The 19,190-nt window shown below is 52.8% G+C and overlaps 1 protein-coding gene across 1 annotated transcript in view; it reads left to right on the forward strand.

Annotated features, from left to right (window-relative positions):
- The window catches only part of ADARB2 (adenosine deaminase RNA specific B2 (inactive)), a 236,013-nt gene extending 217,803 nt beyond the window's left edge, over positions 1-18,210 (forward strand). Inside the window, exons 5-10 of the mRNA XM_055544168.1 lie at positions 6,097-6,265; positions 7,483-7,634; positions 12,396-12,564; positions 15,221-15,402; positions 17,440-17,618; positions 18,034-18,210. Of these exons, the coding sequence (XP_055400143.1) occupies positions 6,097-6,265; positions 7,483-7,634; positions 12,396-12,564; positions 15,221-15,402; positions 17,440-17,618; positions 18,034-18,210 (1,028 nt within the window). The remainder of the gene's footprint in view (positions 1-6,096; positions 6,266-7,482; positions 7,635-12,395; positions 12,565-15,220; positions 15,403-17,439; positions 17,619-18,033) is intronic.
- Positions 18,211-19,190: the final 980 nt, after the last annotated feature.

Below are 19,190 nucleotides of genomic sequence, written 5' to 3' on the forward strand. Positions count from 1 at the left end.
CCAGTGTACTAGCCCCAAGCATCCAGTATTGTGCATCAAACCTGGACTGGCGACTCGTTTCATATATGATATTATACATGTTTCAATGCCATTCTCCCAAATCATCCCACCCTCTCCCTCTCCCACAGAGTCCAAAAGACTGTTCTATACATCAGTGTCTCTTTTGCTGTCTCGTATACAGGGTTATTGTTACCATCTTTCTAAATTCCATATATATGCGTTAGTATCCTGTATTGGTGTTTTTCTTTCTGGCTTACTTCACTCTGTATAATAGGCTCCAGTTTCATCCACCTCATTAGAACTGATTCAAATGTATTCTTTTTAATGGCTGAGTAATACTCCATTGTGTATATGTACCACAGCTTTCTTATCCATTCATCTGCTGATGGACATCTAGGTTGCTTCCATGTCCTGGCTATTATAAACAGTGCTGTGATGAACATTGGGGTACATGTGTTTCTTTCAATTCTGGTTTCCTCAGTGTGTATGCCCAGCAGTGGGATTGCTGGATCATAAGGCAGTTCTATTTCCAGTTTTTTAAGGACTCTCCACACTGTTCTCCATAGTGGCTGTACTAGTTTGCATTCCCACCAACAGTGTAAGAGGGTTCCCTTTTCTCCACATCCTCTCCAGCATTTATTGCTTGTAGACTTTTGGATCGCAGCCATTCTGACTGGCGTGAAATGGTACCTCATCGTGGTTTTGATTGGCATTTCTCTGATAATGAGTGATATTGAACATCTTTTCATGTGTTTGTTAGCCATCTGTATGTCTTCTTTGGAGAAATGTCTATTTAGATCTTTGGCCCATTTTTTGACTGGGTCATTTATTTTTCTGGAATTGAGCTGTAGGAGTTGCTTGTATATTTTTGAGATTAGTTGTTTGTCAGTTGCTTCATTTGCTATTATTTTCTCCCATTCTGAAGGCTGTCTTTTCACCTTGCTTATAGTTTCCTTTGTTGTGCAGAAGCTTTTAAGTTTGATTAGGTCACATTTGTTTATTTTTGCTTTTATTTCCAATATTCTGGGAGGTGGGTCATAGAGGATCCTGCTGTGATGTATGTCGGAGAGTGTTTTGCCTATGTTCTCCTCTAGGAGTTTTATAGTTTCTGGTCTTACATTGAGATCTTTAATCCATTTTGAGTTTATTTTTGTGTATGGTGTTAGAAAGTGTTCTAGTTTCATTCTTTTACAAGTGGTTGACCAGTTTTCCCAGCACCACTTGTTAAAGAGATTGTCTTTAATCCATTGTATATTCTTGGGAGGCAGACATTTTAATCATTTTAAATTTTGCTCTTGTGACTCTAAATACTGTGCTGGTTCTATGTTTCAAGATTTTCTATTCTAAATCTTATCAATTGATTCACACTATTAAAAATGGATACTATGTTATTTTCCATTTCTGTATCTACAATATACACTTAACCCTTTGCTTTTCACCCTGTTAGATTGGATGGGGCGTCTCCACTTTCCATTTTGTAAATTGGGGCTGGTGGTGTCAACCCTGTCTTCCCCCGGTGGCGTCTCTGCATGTGGATGGATTTTTATATCATCAGCAATGGCGTTCATACTCTCTTGTGTTCTGTGCCTTGGCCGTCTCCTCTATCTCACCTCCGCCATGGGTTTAAGACTGAAGCCACTAAGCAGCATCCACACTCAGGATGCTGTAAGTTGTGTGGCAAAGTCAGGTGGCTTGCAGGAATCTCACGGTTCTCAGTGCAGGCGGGGGTGCATCTCTGAGGAAAGAGCCTGTCCCCCTATTGGGTCACATCCATCCTCAAGCCCCCCACCTTTCAGACCATGTGACACTGAAGGTTGGTCCGAGCAGCTAGACTTCCTTAAACCACTTGGGGGGGGGTCACATGACCTCCAAGCCCTCGCACCTGCAGGGTGCACTGGTGCTGGAGTCTCTGCCCGCCGGACCGGGGGTCCCATACCACCCACCTGGACCGCTGTCTCAGCATCCATGCCATCCTCCTTCTGTCTCTAGAAACATCTTTAAAATGCATAGGATGGAAACTGAATCTCCACGTCTCTAGGAGCTTCTTAACCCAGGTCTCTTGCTCCTGGGAGGGTGAGCTGGGGTGTCTGAGTTCACGCTCGCTTGCCCTGGATATTTTCCAGGGCTTTTCTCTGCTCTCTCATCCAGTATCTCTGACTAGGAATGTCCTAACTAACATCTGTTTGCAGTGGTCGCCCCACCCCTGCCACGGGAGGGCACGGTCTTTTTCACTTGAATGCTACATAATTTCATAGGACTGTGTAGGTGTGAGCCAGTCACCTTCCCTGACATGTTTAAGTCATTTATTTTGCAATTTTTCCTGTATCATTTATTTGATAAATTCCTTCTTTCATTCACATTTTTGTCAAATTTTCAACATTCTCAGCTAACTCCCTGTCTTTCACCTTCCTGTTAATCTACCTTTTACTCTGTGTTCCTGGAATTTTCCAGGCAAGAATACTGGACTGGGTTGCCCTTCCCTTCTCCAGGGGATCTTCCTGACCAAGGGATCGAACCCAGGTTTCCTGTATTACAGGCACATTCTTAACCATCTGAGCCACCAGAGAAGACTTGCTCTTAATATACCTTTTACTTTGTGTTCCTAGAAATTCCCTGTGTATGTGACAGCTCTTCAGCTGCCCCGTGTTCTAATTTTTGCAAGCTACTGTCCACAACTCCTGTCTTGTCCTCTGATTCCTATTTCTTCAGAGGATGCTCTTCTTGTTTCACTGCCAGCCAGTCTCTTCAGGTTTCTCTGACTCACTAGCACATTACTGAGCCTGTCTCTGGTCCCTAATCACAGTGATTCCTCTGTGATCGGTGGCGTCTTTCTTTAGTTTCAGTTTTTACCTTTTATCCTCGTTATGATTTCTGTCTGAACATCCACATTTGTGAGTAAAATATTGGTCCAGTCATCGTACGCACCGCGCACGGATTTCCCATCCGAACAGAAATGCTGCCCACCCCACCCGCCCTGTATCCCCCTGCAGGTCCTCCTTGAGTGGAGTGGGCAGGAGTTGGTCATCCACAAGGGACCACCCGAGGCTGAAGCGAGGAGATGAACCTCCTGCCAGGTGTCCCTCAACCCCATGCATCCACTCCAGGGGGGCAGCCCCTGAATTAAAATGGGACACAGGCTCTGCCTGCCCTCAGCCCAACTCAGCATCATGCTTTCTCTGCGGTCAGAGCTGGAAGGCAGGCCCATTCCCACACCCTCCACTCACAGGTCCTGGCGGTCAAGCCCTGCCCCCAGCCACGCTCCCCCTGGAACCCCTCCTTCCCGTGGGGCTGGAAATGGAGGAGGATCAGAGCCTCTGGACCCAAATCTGGACCATGTTCCGGTGCAGCCCGGGTCAAGCTCTGTTCTGACGGTGCCCACGATCCCACAAAGAAGCAATTTCTGAGCAGCTGTTTGTCATGAGTCTCAGTTGATATGAAAATTGTAATTTTGATAGCATTTTCACATACTCCTATCAGTTGATTGCACCAACCCCGAGAAGTGGGAAAGGAGGGAATCTTTATTATCAATTTGAAGAAGTACAGACACCAAGACCAAGAGGTCAGGTGGCCCTCACATCTGATGGGGGGAGGGGGTGTGCAGAGCTAAGATGCAGCCACAGGCTCCAGTCCTTCATCCACGTGGCCCCGGACACAACTCAAGGCACAGTGCTGAAGATCTGTCCATGCAACTGCTTAGGTCTAAGGTTATGAAAGAGCCAAAAAAGCGGTTCCCTAGTGTATATTTTTAGAAGTTTACATTTAAAACTGTCTTTTGCCAGCTTGGCCTGCAAAAGTTAGAAGCTTTGGTTTCACTCTTTCCCGTTTAAGTTAACTCTTTCCCATTTAAGTTAACATGCAGCTTTAAACATACATGAATGCCTGGGATTTATACCTGCCCTGAAAAAACACACCTCCTTGAAGTTGGGCAGCGGAGAGCACAGCCCAGGACAGCCCCATCCAGAATGCCAGGTCCTCGGAGCAGTGGCCAGGCCTGTCTTCTCTGGGAAAACTGGAAGCGCTGATGAGCTCAGCATTGGAACATCAGCCAACCTTTCAGAGTCATGAGATGTTAAGAGATGTAAGAGGTGCCTTGTTGCGTGCATTTTGCTCAGGTGAGCAAGGAGGTGGAGAGTTGGGCTGGACTCTGGCTTGAGAAGAACTGGCACTTAAACATTGCTTTCCCATTGGCACTCGATAGATCCTGACAGATCAAATACAGTTGAGACTTCTTTCCGTCACCAGGAGCACAAAGGAATGTCCACCTTCACAGAGGCCTCACAGAGGCAGGATTCAAGGACTTTGTCCCCATATTCCCAAATGCTTTCTTTTCCTCTTTTCCTGAATGACTGGCAGTTGCTTCGATAGTAAAACTAAAAGTGGGGTATTTTATTTATGCCCAGGAGGATGCAGGGGAGATGAGTAGGAGCAAATGAACTGGACAGAAGCCCCGTGCTGTGGTGAAAGATGGTAAATGATGAACTGGATTCCAAGGAGTCGGTCATAATAACAGTTTAGTTGACAAAACGTCTCCATGGAGACACAGGGCACATTGAGATTCCAAGGGGCGGACACTTCGAAACGAGGAGTGTGATGGACAATTGATTTTAAATCTGGGGTTTAAACTATTAGTTTAAACCACAAAATGCAGGACAGATTTACCACTGACCCCACATAGCATCCGTGCTGACTTATTTATGGTAAATGTCTCCCCTTAAAATGGAACAAGAAAGAACATGAGGACCACCCAGCCCACTCCCGGCTCACATGCAGATGAACAGGAGTTTAGAAGAATTCACCAGGTCCCACCGGGTCAGAGCTCAACCAGGTGATGGGCAGCAGCCCTGACTGTGGGCTACATCCCAGAAATGCCTATGTCCACCTGCATCAGGAAGGTGACATGTGTCAGGAGTACATGAAGAAGGGAAGATGACTGAACCTGGGCCGTGTTCTTCTGAAATCAGACACTACCATCAAAGCCATTCAGATGCCACATGTAGATGGTCATCAAGTCATAGCCCAGCATGTAACTGCCCCAAAGATTTCATGGGGGAAAAAATCAACTCCCTATTTTCTCTGGTGGCAATAAACTATCCCCATCTTTTTTCCAGTCTCTAAATTTAGTGGAAACATAACACTAAGTTTGTTAGTGAACAAATAACAGAAAAAACACTAACATCTAGTGTTTGTCTATGTGCCAGGGGTAGCTTTAGGGTGTTTAAACCATCTTATCTTTTTCAACAAAATATTCCACTTTCTCCCTAATTATGGCCATCAGTTGTCCACGCTGGGCACAGCTGCTTGTAAAAGAGGTGGCTGGAAGGGAGGGAGGAGAGAAAGAAAAGGATAGAAGAAAGGAAGACGTGTCAGGAAAGCCACGGAGTTCATCAGCTCCGATTGCCCCCCCACACCCACCAAGGCGGCTGCAGGTCCAAGGATGTTCTGAGGGGTCGGAACTAATTAAGGCACCAATGAGAAGCTGGGTAAAGCTGTACCTTTGAAGAGCTTTTGATTTTCAGATACGTGTACTGGGGGAGGGGGGTCACTCCGGGAGGAGCCCTTGGTACCCTCTGAGTGGAGGCATGGCTCTCAGGAAAGCCAGGACTCAGGATTTAACCTGGAAATCAGGGTCTCAGCTCCACCGCAGGTCGGGTTGGCTCAAGGTGGTCTCACAGTCCTGTCTCCTGTTCCGCAGGGCTTTGTGACCCCACCCCACGCCCTGGGGTTTAGGGCTCTGGACCCCCAGCAGCAGGAGCTGCTTTCCTTACTTACATAACAATATCCCTCAGAGCTCCCCATAGGCCCGAAAGCCTGGCTAGGAAGCAGCTTGCCTAGCCCTGGACAGGACCAGAGGGGACATGTGGGCATCAGGCCCACCCTCAGGGAGTCTTCCAGTTAGGGGGTGATCCTTGGCCAAGGGTCAGGTGGCGGCTGGGTTCCCGGGTTCCCCAGCACCTTCCGCTGGCCAGCTGGCTGTCTATTTATAGATAAACTTGAGACTCAGGTTGTGGGGAGGAGTGCGGACAGATGGGGAGAGCAGACTCAGTGCCCACAGGGAGGGCAGTGGCCGCGGGCTCTGATGCCTCCTCTGTTCCCCAGGCCTGGATGCCAGGCAAGCCCAAGTGGTTGTCCTGTCCTCGGGGACGAAGTGCATCAGCGGCGAGCACATCAACGACCAGGGGCTGGTGGTCAACGACTGCCACGCGGAGATCCTGGCCAGGCGGGCACTGGTCCACTTCCTATACGCACAGCTGGAGCTGCACCTGAGGTGAGCACAAGGCCTGCACCTGTGTCCCTCTGTCCTGGTGGCCCCTTGGTCCTGGCCAGCCCTGCACCTGCCAGCGGCCGTGCCCCGAAAGCACACGGCTCTTCACTGGGCCGTCCCAGGGGCATCTCGCTTGAGGACCCCCTTGGCAGGGGCAGACTCTCGGTAGACCCGAGCACAGCAGGCATCTCGGCCAGGTCTGCTGTCCCCCACACCCGCTAACACAGGGTCCCAGCAGCCGCACAGAGCGGGGACAGGCCCAGGGGTGCTGAGCAGATGCACAGGGAGCAAGGCCTTCATACACTCTGGGAAGTTTTATCCGAGCCCCTGATCTGCAGCTTCTCCTCAGTTCCAGGCCCGCGGTGGGTCGGCCTGGGCTGAATGTAGGGAAGAGAGCTGGAGATCTCACCTAACGTGGGGAGGGGTTTATGCCCTGTGTGTCCAGGTCAGAAATGTTTCTAAACACCCCTGACTCTGGTGTGTCACCATTGCCCAGGCCTGGCTGTGCGCTGGCTCCCAGCTGCAGGCTGGGGGCAGGGGGAATGGACACCCGGGCCCCTGCTCTGGGGGACCGTGGGGAGGGGACCAGCAATGGCTGCAGAAAGCCAGGATGCGCGTTTGCCCCAAGGTTCCGGGGAACTGTGGCTGGGGGGCTGGCGTAGAGTCGGGAGGCAGAGAGGCTGGTGGGACACCAGGGGTTCCCACGCTCCGCCTGTGTGAGGAATCAGCAACGGGGCAAGACGTGTGAAACAGCTGGACCCGGAGGAAGCGGGCGGTGACCTGCAGGACGGGGGGAGTGGGCGGGGCCGCTGGAAGGCCGCAGCCGGGCTCCTCCGTGCGGGGGTAGGAGCTCCTCGGTGCAGGGGGCGCTCCTCCGTGCTGAGGAGAGGCTCTTCTGTGAAGGGGGCTCCCCAGTGCGGGCTGCCGGAGGGGTCCACGTACAGAGTTCCTGGGGGGCTGCGCCTCTCTGTCCCCATTCTTCATCTGACTCAGAACCTGGTACAGTGTAGACGATCCCCTAGGGAACGCGGGGCCCTATGACTCCCACCACAGACACGCAATCAGGGTCACGGCCCCGAGGACGCAGATCGGGGAGGACCGTGGGGGCCAGACCCAGGGGGCTCCACGCGGGGGGAGACACGCGCGAGGTGCGGGGGCGGCTGTGAGCCAAGCCTGGGGGCCCAGCCGCGAGTCGCGGCTGAGCACCCGCCCGTCTACAGCAAGCGGTGCGAGGACAGCGAGCGTTCCATCTTCGAGCGGCTGAAGGAGGGCGGCTTCCGGCTGCGAGACGGAGTCCTGTTTCACCTGTACCTGAGCGCCTCGCCCTGCGGAGACGCGCGCCTGCACTCACCCCACGAGCGCGCGGCCGAGCGTGAGTAAGCCGGCTCCATCACCAGCATCACCAGCGTCATCACTGTCACCCGAGTCCTCAGTTCAGTTCAGTCGCTCAGTCGTGTCCGACTCTGCAACCCCATGAATCGCAGCACACCAGGCCTCCCTGTCCAACTCCAACTCCCCGAGTTCACTCAAATTCATGTCCATCGAGTCGGTGATGCCATCCAGCTATCGCATCCTCTGTCGTCCCTTCTCCTTCTGCCCCCATTCCCTCCCAGCATCAGAGTCTTTTCCAACGAGTCAACTCTTCGCATGAGGTGGCCAAAGTATTGGAGTTTCAGCTTCAGCATCAGTCCTTCCAATCAACACCCAGGACTGGTCTCCTTTAGGATGGACTGGTTGGATCTCCTTGAAGTCCAAGGGACTCTCAAGAGTCATCTCCAGCACCACAGTTGAAAAGCATCAATTCTTCGGCACTCAGCTTTCTTCACAGCCCAACTCTCACATCCATACTTGACCACGGGAAAAACCATAGCCTTGACTAGACGGACCTTTGTTGGCAAAGTAATGTCTCTGCCTTTTGAATATGGTGTCTAGGTTGGTCATAACTTTCCTTTCAAGGAGTAAGCATCTTTTAATCTCATGGCTGCAATCACCATCTGCAGTGATTTTGGAGCCCAAAAAAATAAGGTCTGACACTGTTTCCACTGTTTCCCCATCCATTTCCCATGAAGTGATGGGACCAGATGCCATCACTTGATCTTAATTTTCTGAATGTTGAGCTTTAAGCCAACTTTTTCACTCTCCTCTTTCACTTTCATCAAGAGGCTTTTTAGTTCCTCTTCTTTCCCATCTCTTTCAGAATTTTCCACAGTTTATTGTGATCCACACAGTCAAAGGCTTCGGCATAGTCAATAAAGCAGAAATAGATGTTTTTCTGGAACTCTCTTGCTTTTTCCATGATCCAGCAGATGTTGGCAATTTGATCTCTGGTTCCTCTGCCTTTTCTAAAACCAGCTTGAACATCTGGAAGTTCATGGTTCACATATTGCTGAAGCCTGGCTTGGAGAATTTTGAGCATTACTTTATTAGTGTGTGAGATGAGTGCAATTGTGCGGTAGTTTGAGCATTCTTTGGCATTGCCTTTCTTTGGGATTGGGATGAAAACTAACCTTTTCCAGTCCTGTGGCCATTGCTGAGCTTTCCAAATTTGCTGGCATATTGAATGCAGCACTTTCACAGCATCATCTTTCAGGATTTGAAATAGCTCAACTGGAATTTCATCACCTCCACTAGCTTTGTTCATAGTGATGCTTTCTAAGGCCCACTTGACTTCACATTCCAGTGATCACACCATCGTGATTATCTTGGTCATGAAGCTCTTTTTTGTACAGTTCTCCTATGTATTCTTGCCACCTCTTCTTAATATCTTCTGCTCCTATTAGGTCCATACCATTTCTGTCCTTTATTGAGCCCATCTTTGCATGAAATGTTCCCTTGGTATCTCTAATTTTCTTGAAGAGATCTCTAGTCTTTCCCATTCTGTTGTTTTCTTCTATTTCTTTGCATTGATCGCTGAGGAAGGCTTTCTTATCTCTCCTTGCTATTCTTTGGAACTCTGCATTCAGATGCTTATATCTTTCCTTTTCTCCTTTGCTTTTCCCTTCTCTTCTTTTCACAGCTATTTGTAAGGCCTCCTCAGACAGCCATTTTACTTTTTTGAGTTTCTTTTCCATGGGGATGGTCTTGATCCCTGTCTCCTGTACAAAGTTACGAACCTCCGTCCATAGTTCATTAGGCACTCTGTCTTATCAGATCTAGTCCCTTAAATCTATTTCTCACTTCCACTGTATAATCATAAGGAATTTGATTTACGTCATACCTGAATGGTCTAGTGGTTTTCCCTTCTTTCTTCAATTTAAGTCTGAATTTGAAAATAAGGAGTTCATGATCTGAGCCACAGTCAGCTCCCAGTCTTGTTTTTGCTGACTGTATAGAGCGTCTCCACTTTTGGCTGCAAATAATATAATCAATCTGATTTTGATGTTGGACATCTGGTGATGTCCATGTGTAGAACCTTCTCTTGTGTTGTTGGAAGAGGGTGTTTGCTATGACAAGTGCGTTCTCTTGGCAAAACTCTATTAGCTTTTGCCCTGCTTCATTCTATACTCGAAGGCCAAATTTGCCTGTTACTCCAGGTGTTTCTTGACTTCCTACTTTTGCATTCCAGTCCCCTATAATGAAAAGGACATCTTTTGGGGGTGTTAGTTCTAAAAGGTCTTGTAGGTCTTCATAGAACCGTTCAACTTCAGCTTCTTCAGTGTTACTGGCTGGAGCATAGGCTTGGATTACCGTGATATTGAATGGTTTGCCTTGGAAACGAACAGAGATCATTCTGTCGTTTTTGAGATTGCATCCAAGTACTGCATTTTGGACTCTTTTGTTGACCATGATGACTACTCCATTTCTTCTAAGGGATTCCTGCCCACAGTAGTAGATATAATGGTCATCTGAGTTAAATTCACCCATTCCAGTCCATTTTAGTTAGCTGATTCCTAGAATGTCGATGTTCACTCTTGCCATCTCCTGTTTGACCACTTCCAATTTGCCTTGATTCATGGACCTCACATTCCAGGTTCCTATGCAATATTGCTCGTTACAGCATCGGACCTTGGTTCTATCACCAGTCACATCCACAACTGGGTATTGTTTTTGCTTTGGCTCCATCCCTTCATTCTTTCTGGAGTTATTTCTCCACTGATCTCCAGTAACATATTGGGCACCTACCAACCCAGGGAGTTCCCCTTTCAGTATCCTATCATTTTGCCTTTTCATACTGTTCATGGGGTTCTCAAGGCAAGAATACTGAAGTGGTTTGCCATTCCCTTCTCCAGTGGACCACATTCTGTCAGACCTCTCCACCATGACCCGCCCGTCCTGGGTGGCCCCACACTGCATGGCTTAGTTTCATTGAGTTAGACAAGGCTGTGGTCCATGTGATCAGATTGGCTAGTTTTCTGTGATTATGGTTTCAGTGTGTCTGCCCTCTGATGCCCTCTCGCAACACCTACCATCTTACTAGGGTTTCTCTTACCTTGCACATGGGGTATCTCTTCACGGCTGCTCCAGCAAAGCACAGCCACTGCTCCTTACCTTGGACGAGGGGTATCTCCTCATGGCTGCCCCTCCTGACCTTGAACATAGAGTAGCTCCTCTTGGCCTTTCTGTGCCCACGCAGCCGCAGCTCCCTGGGCGTGGGGTTGCTCCTCTTGGCTGCCTCCCCTGACCTCGGGGCATGGGGTTGCTCCTCTCAGCCGCTTCTGACCTCAGGCATACGGTAGCTCATCTCGGCTGCCCCTGACCTCGGGGCGTGGGGTAGCTCCTCTCAGCCCTCCTGCGCCTGCGTAGCCGCAGCTCCTTGGGCATGGGGTAGCTCCTCTCAGCCACCGCCCCTGACCTCAGGGAGTGGGGCAGCTCCTCTCGGCCGCTGCCCTGACCTCGGGCGTGAGTCCTAGTGCCATATAAAATGGCAAAGAAGAGATTCAGGCTCTAGCCAGGGGAGAGCCAGGCATCCCCAGGCTCAGCCTCTCAGCTTGTTTCTCCCTTCCAGAGAAGACTCAGAGGCCAGTCCAAACTGGACCGCACATTGCCAAGTACTGGTTGGTAGCACGGTCAGTCACAACCTGAAACCTCTTTGAGTAGTGCAATGACTCTCTTCCCCAGAGATGGCCTCTGGGTGCTATTAATATGTTGGAAAGGAACTTCAGTTCTTAGAAACCACGAGAATATATGCCAAGAATTATCTGAGATCTGTAAGAGAAGGTGCCCATGTAAACTCAAATGTCATCTATTGTTCAGTGAGGTATGCAAAAGAGTAATGCATTTTCATGAATTCTAAAACTTATATAGAAACCTTGTAAAGAAGGCATCTACTGTCCATCCATGTCATCGTGTGTATATCAGTGCTGATATCACTATGATATTTCACATATAATTTGCATGCAAAGCAGTTAAGCATTTTTATAATACAATATAATGCAGACTAAGTGTACAGAAATTTTTTAAAAAGACAAAGTAGTAAAGTTAATCTGTCTTGTTCAAGCCAGTGCTTCATGTAACTGTGGTGTGTGTGGGTGTGGGGGCTCTGGAGAGGAAAGATGGGGAACAGTGACAAGGCAGTACCCCACCTGCTGGTGTCACTTCTGGGTGTAGAGACGCCCCCCCCACCAGACCCTTGGGAGCAGCTCTGGGCTCCCAGGTCCCATCTCAGTCCCTCAACCTAGGAGAGAGGTAACCCCACTGTCCCCATTTTTAGATGAAGTAACTATCACAGTGGTCTTAAGTAGTTTTTCCAAGGCTACACAGCTGGGAGACCATAGAGCCAGGACTCAGATTTAGACTGGGTTTGAAGCCCGCTGCCTGGAAACTAAGTGTGGTTTCTGAATGGCCACAAAGGTGAAAAGAACTTCTCAAGAGGTGAGAAGGAGCCCAGACATCGATGCTGTACACGCGGCTCCTCTTCTAGTCTGCCTTTGTTCAGTGTTCAGAGACCAGACGGCTGCAGAGCCTCTGATGGTCACCGTCCAAACTGTGGTGCGACGCTGGCCAAGCTGGACCAGGGCGGAGTCATGTCCCAGCTCCTCCACATCTACATGAGCCTGTCCCGCCCAGAGGTGCTGCCCAGTACCCCCTCACCCGTCATACGCGGCCCCCCACCCCTGTCTTACGTGGCTCTCGTCCCCTAGTGAGGCCCCCTTCCCACCCACCCCCCAAATCTTACACGGCTCTCATCTCCTAGTGAGCAGCAGCAAGCACCTGGCCAGGAAGTTCCGGGGGCACCTGCGCACAAAGATCGAGTCTGGGGAGGGGACGGTGCCTGTGCGCGGCCCAGGTGCGGTGCAGACCTGGGATGGCGTCCTGCTGGGCGAGCAGCTTGTCACCATGTCCTGCACAGACAAGATTGCCAGGTAACAGCCCCTTTCCTCACACGAGAGCCACCCTGGTGTGGGGAGGGGGACAAGGGCTGTGGTCCCGGAGGGGGGCCTAGTCTGGTACTGAGGTGCACCCTGCAGTCCCGGACTCTGTCCACATGCCCCACCTCCCTGGAGAGTCAGGCAGAGCTGTCAGAGGGGCAGCCGAGGCTCAGAGAGGCAGACGCTCAGGGACTTGCGGGGCCGGGCAGCAGGGACCCCAGGCCCTGGACCCTGACCCTGCACACGGAGGTGGCCCAGGTACACTCGGCGCCCCTGTGGCTTCCTGGGCTACGCAAGAGATAAAACCTGAGCCCCTGTAAACAGGGATCTAGAATCTTGAGGGAAATGACCAACAGGCTGCAGGAGAAACAGGGCTGCTTACTGCCCTGGAGGGACCGACCACCCTGGCCCAACCGCATAAACCAAAGCACTGATTTCTGCAGCAAAAAGAAGTGCCCGTAGCATCAGCTGGCTCCTCTGTCAGAAGAAAATGCGCCTTCCTTTGTGATGTTCTCACCCCTCATCAAGAGGGAAAAGCAGCTGTGTCCAGCATGAGGGAGTCCTCCTGCTACCCCAAGAGTGCTGGGCCTCTGACCAACCCCTAGAAGGTGAAGTGGACAGATGATGCAGAATTGAAGATTCACCGTCTCTAGGACCTTAAACATCAGGGGACAGAGAGTGAAACTCGCTACGAGGCCAGCGTGGTGTGGGGCATCGACAGTTCTCACGGACATGGCCGGTCTTTCTGGCCTGGCTGTGAGAAGCGATCCTCCATCACAGGCGAACACCAGAACGCCACCTCCTGAAGGACGGGGAACGGGTTTTGGGGGTCTTTAGCTCTTGTCTCTCAGAGTCCAGAGGCTTATAAAAGTCTAAATCTTCTGGAACTAATGTTCCTTTAGATATGGTTTCTAATTTTAAGCACCTGAACTTGATTATCGATTGCAATGTGTCTTTAAATGAACAGATTAAAACTTTCTCCATAAAAATGAACTGCAAGTAGTTACAGCTGCTGTCCAGGGACTTCTGTGCTGAGATCTCGGGCCACGGGGGTCCCTCCCTCTGAGTGTGGGCAGGGCAGTCTGGGCTGGGGCCGCCCGGGCAGTCCCATGGGTCCTCCGGGCACAGAGAGTGTATCCCTCATTAAAGAGGCCAGCTTCCCAGAATCGCCCCTCAGGTATCGTTGGCGTTTCAGTGACCGACAGACAGACACAAACGTATTTCTTTAGGATTATCTACACCGAAACCAGATCTAGAACTTTCTTCTCTGTCAACATTGCAGTGATATCACTGTTTGAACAAAAGAAAGGCATTCTCCCATTACCTCCAGAAAACTGAAAACTCTCCAGTTTGTATTCAGGATGACTTTGGCTTTATCGACAGCATTGGCTGGACAAGTTAAACTCCTACAGCCAGGCCAGGAGAAAGCTGATCATCTCTGCTGTGAAGGTGATTAGGAGAAAGCCAGATACAGAATTTGTTTGTCTTTAGACAATCCCACAGCCAGAACCATTCAGATACAGTTTTGTTCCAAGCCAGTCCATGGACAGCCTCTGGAACACTGACCTCATCGTTTGAGAAAGGGCTTTGTTATCCATGGGGATGTCCACTCTGCGGCATCTCATGCCTCCAGCAGTGTCCTCTCCTTCATACCTTTCAGGCACCACCTCTCTGGGAAAATCGCCCACCAAACCCCAAGGACAGCCCTCCACTCCTTTCAAGGAGACAGGATGTGACTCACAGAAATGACCACAATCATTTTTTTAAGTGAAGTTATGCAAATCGGATAGGCTAAAGTAAACGTTTCATAAAACCAATGACTGTTTAAATTGTGGGACTAAACTGTTTGTGTGTAAATATTACCTTTTATATTCCACTTGAGTTTTATGTGGGTGAGCACATTACTTTAATGACCCGCACTTATGGAGGGGGGGATGCGCCTCCATCCTCGCCAGCCAGATGGCTGCCTTTTCTTGCATGAGATTAAAAGATGTTTCTCATTCACCTCAATGCTTCTGAGGCAAATTAATATCGCCAGCTAAATTGCTTGTGTTTTTGGAATAAAATTTAAAGAGAACTTTTTAAAGCAATTGGTGTCACAGGTTCCCAGAGCAGACTGCTCTCCAGGTAGGCCTGCTGGTTTGAGCGTTCGGTAATTAATGGAAAGAATTCCGTGTTAATTGACTGCTTCGGGAAAGGGAAATATAATGACTCCTTATTAATCATGAAAGGAAATGTGCGGCGTGGAGGCCCCACAATGATCGCTCTAACCGTAGAGAAATGTTAATTAATGAAAAGAACAATGATGTAAGAAATTAGCTGCGTGATGCTTGTGCGGCGGATGGAGGCTGGATTTTAAGCACATTATTTAGAATGGAAACCGCAGAATCCTACCTTAAATAACACATACGCGGAACCTTGTTCCACCCAAATTTAGGGGAAGTCTGACAAGGGCCCTGTCACCTTTGCTGGCAGAAGCCGACACGCACCCAGAGCAGCTTTCATTTCGGAGCCCCATGCTCTGCTCAGGGCCCCTGAAGTCAAAGCAGCCCAGAGCCCAGCGAACTCGTTGGGTCACCGGAGCAGGCCCCACCCACTGCCAGGTCCCCCTGGGCCGGGCACCCAGGGCCTGAACCCCATCTCCCCCCAGGTGGAACGTGCTGGGCCTGCAGGGCGCACTGCTCTGCCACTTCATCGAGCCCGTGTACCTGCACAGCATCGTGGTGGGCAGCCTGCGCCACACAGGCCACCTCTCCCGCGTCATGAGCCACCGGACCCAGGACGTCGGCCAGCTGCCTGCCTCCTACCGGCACAACCGGCCCCTGCTCAGCGGTAAGGAGGCCATCCTCAGACCACCCCTGTATCAAGCCCTGGGCCCCAGGGCAGGCTTTCCGGGTCGGGCCTACAGCTGCTTAAGACCCAGCGCCCGGTACCTGGAAGACCAGACGGGCAGACGAAGGCACTGGTGACCGTCCAGGGTGGACTCCCCGCATGCACGGTGTTACTGTCAGGGCCATGTCTGTGGGGCCACAGAAGCACAGGCAATGAGCACGCATGTCCAACGGTGGAGGGGACCCAGGGCCGCTGGCCACCCCGACCTGATCCAGGAGCGAGTTCCTGAGTGTCCCCCCAGCACCCCCACCCTGGGAGGGGGCACAGCCCGGGGTCCTAAGGACCAGGAGTCACATGGCTGTGCCCTGGCAGCCGCCTAGCTCTGGGGTCTGTGGGGGTGACCCTCCATCCCGAAGAGCCTGTCCTGACCGGTGGCCCCAGGAAGGTAGAAGAGGGGTGTTTCTGTGCTCCCCGTGCTCCTCCCCTGCAGTAGGGCCAGGCAGACGCATGTAGACCCACAGGGACCAGCTGGTCCAGGGCTTGGGCTTGGACGAGATCCTCAGAAAGAGGAGACAGAGACGGTGGAGGGCTGTGGTAAGAGTCAGCCTAGGAGCACCTGGGACCCTGAAATTGTTCACTTAGGAGCCGAGGGGCACTGGTGGTACCTGCAGGGTGGCGGTGAAAACAGAAGGCGCTAAGCTGTGAGGGCACCCACAGGGAAGGCCAGCTCCCCAGAGGAGGCGCCTCCCACCCCTGGTCCCCCCACCCCCACAGTGGTCCCTGGCCAAGGATAGCATCTCGGACCCCAGAGCTCAGACAGGGCAGGAGAGCATCAGGGCTGGGACTGCCTGGTGCTCAGAGACCCAGGCTTCTTATGCACGAGACCCTGTTCCTAAGACCTGCAACCCTCTGCCAGAATTAGGGAGCCCCCTCAGATGCCAGGGCCAGAGAGGGGCCTCGGCAAACTGCAGGGAGGCCATGGGACAGGGGTCGCAGGGGCCATCTAGGACCATGGCCCAGCTTTCCTCACTGTGACCTTGGACTGACCTGTGGCGGATGGGGTCCCCTCACACGCCTCCCCACCATGAACGGTGCCTGCAAGTCTGACCCAAAGCTGTGCCCAGGGGTCCCCAGGCTGGAGCCCAGGCAGGTGATGGCCACCAACAGCCTGGGGGTGGCTTTCTTGGAGGGTTGGCGCCCACAGGGGCTGGGTCTGCAGTGCAGTGACTTCCAGCACTAGGCGCTGCTGCCCTGGGAACTAAGTGGTCCCGTCCACTGTCCAGCCATCCAGCCATCCGCTCAGGAGCAGCAGGCTGCGGAGGAGCAGTGTGTGGACAGGAGGGGGTGCCCCATGGCTGGATCCAGGTGTCAGGAGGGCCAAGGGGGTGGGGGTGGGGAGGGGCTGGGCTGAACACCCTGCAGCGTCAGGACCATGAATACAAGGCCAAGCGCGTCCTCTGCCCACTCCTGTGTGACCTCAGCAGGACCCAGGGACTGGCTATGTTGGCTGCACACAGAGTGGAAGGGCATGGAGGGCACGTGGCCGAGGACCCAGGGTCAGCGCCCTTCCTCGAGGCCACCGTCCTCTGTGGTTTAGAATCTACAGTAGCCCCTGGGCTTAGAAGGAACCGGTTTAATGCTTTGCTGTCCTGAAATGCAAACACAGGCCAGTTTCCAGTCCACACTGGGCCCTCGGCTCACCTCGCCATGCCGGTGGCCCTGCACCCTCAGGCCTCACTTCTTTTCACTCCATCTTGTGTCCGTGACCCTGGCATCCACCCCGTGGGAAGCTGGCATGCAGCAGGCGCCCCATGAACACATGTTCTCAGGCGGCCTTCCCATGACTCCATCCATTCCCCAGTCCACAGGACAAACATCCAGAGAGGGGACACGTGGGCTGTGTCCTCATTGGACAGCCTTGCCTCCAACACCCTGAGTGCGCCCGAGCCCAGTGACAGCGGCCGCCCGCCCCTCCCTCAGCCCCGGTCCCCACTGGGCGGGCAGCGCTCATACCCAGCACCTGGCCTCTCTTGGCAGGAGTGAGTCAGGCGGAAGCGCGACAGCCCGGGAAGGCGCCCCACTTCAGCGTGAACTGGGTGGTGGGCACAGCGGACGTGGAGGTCATCGATGCCACCACCGGGAGGCGGAGCTGTGGCCGCTCCTCTCGGCTCTGCAAGCACAGGCTCTCAGCACGCTGGGCGCGGCTCTATGGCAAGGTGAGAGCTGCTCCCTCCCAAGGTCTGAGGGCAGGGGGTGGCGGGGGGCAAAGGTGGGGCCAGGTGACCGCAAACACGCCAACTGATCCTCCAGGGACCCTGGACGTGGCCCCTCCAAGCAGGTCCCCCACCCGCAGCAGGCTTTCCCTGTGGCCCCAGAAACAGATGGAAAGGGGCTCAGTGGTGAACGGCTGTGGACGGCCCAGCCCGTGAAAAGTCTACGGGGACTTCAGAGTCAATGTGGTTCTGGTTCAGACTGAAGGAGACAGATGCTCCAAGGTTAGGTCCCCTCAGTTAAATGGCAGTGAGTATCAGGGCTGCGGACCAGCCAGCGAGCAGTTGGAGCCCCCACCACGGCCCCCACTGGCCAGGCCACTCCCGGCGGGCTCATGGCCCCTCTCGCTCTGTTCCACAGCTGAGCACACGGATCCCACGGCATGGGGACACGCCATCCATGTACTGTGAGGCCAAGCTGGGGGCACGCACCTACCAGGCCGTCAAACAGCAGCTGTGCAGAGCGTTCCAGAAGGCCGGCCTAGGCACGTGGGTGAGGAAGCCACCCGAGCAAGACCAGTTCCTGCTAGCGCTGTGAGGCCGGCGGGGCACGCTGCGTGCGGCGGGCGCCCCCACGGTGCTGACCCGCACCAAGCGTTAGCTTTCCTCTGGTTTCCAGAAACACGCGTGTCCAAGCTCGGATGAGCAACTTGCCTTGGGTTAGGGGCGTGGTGCTTCTCTGACGGCCACTTCCAGGAGGCCAGGACCGAGGTCGCCCACCACACCCCGCTTCCAGCACAGACGGCCCTGTCTCCCTCCCCCGTGTGTCCAAGGGAGCTTCCATTCAGGCCGGAGGTGCCAAGTGCTGCCTTGAAAAGTGCCGAGGTGCAGCTGGTGAGAAGCAGCCAGGCCCACCCAGCGCCCCAACCCCGCCGCGCACCTCCCGACCGAGGGGCTCCCACAAGCACAGTGTGTGGGACTTCAGGGTAAGCCACGAGTGAAGAGAAAAGCCATGGGCTCCTCCCCAAAGAAGCCAGAAAGCACGAGCTGTCGCGTTCATCAGTTTCAGTTTTTATTCCACTTCCTTTCAAAAGGACTCGAGGTGCATGATATTAAGCAGCCCCAAAACAGGACCAGAGAGTGAACCATTCTCATGAGCAAAGGGTCAGTTCCCAAAGCACCAGGGCCACGATCAAGGGCCTGAGGAGCCCACCTGCGGACATCCGGTGACGAGGGCCCCACACCATGGCTCCCATGGCTGCGTCCCTGGTGGACGACGACTCAACAGCGCAGACAAGGTCTGAGCCACTCGGGGTCGTCTCGTCCCAGACTGAGTCCTGCCCTTGTGCCTGAGCTTTATTAGAAGCAAGCCCAGAGCACACGGAACCTGCCGGATCTTGGTCCCCAATCTTGGCTCTCTGATCTCCATCCTGAACGACAAAACCTTCACTCAAGCAGCTGCAGCAGCGCGGCAGGCAGGGTTCTGCCACTTCTGGGTCCCCCGCCCCGTGCACCTGGGGCACCCGGGATTGAGGGGGCAGGAACCTGAGCCCGCTCCATGCAGTGGGGAGACACCCA

This window comes from Bubalus kerabau, chromosome 13, assembly GCF_029407905.1.
Source record: "Bubalus kerabau isolate K-KA32 ecotype Philippines breed swamp buffalo chromosome 13, PCC_UOA_SB_1v2, whole genome shotgun sequence".
Taxonomy (NCBI): Eukaryota; Metazoa; Chordata; class Mammalia; order Artiodactyla; family Bovidae; genus Bubalus; species Bubalus kerabau.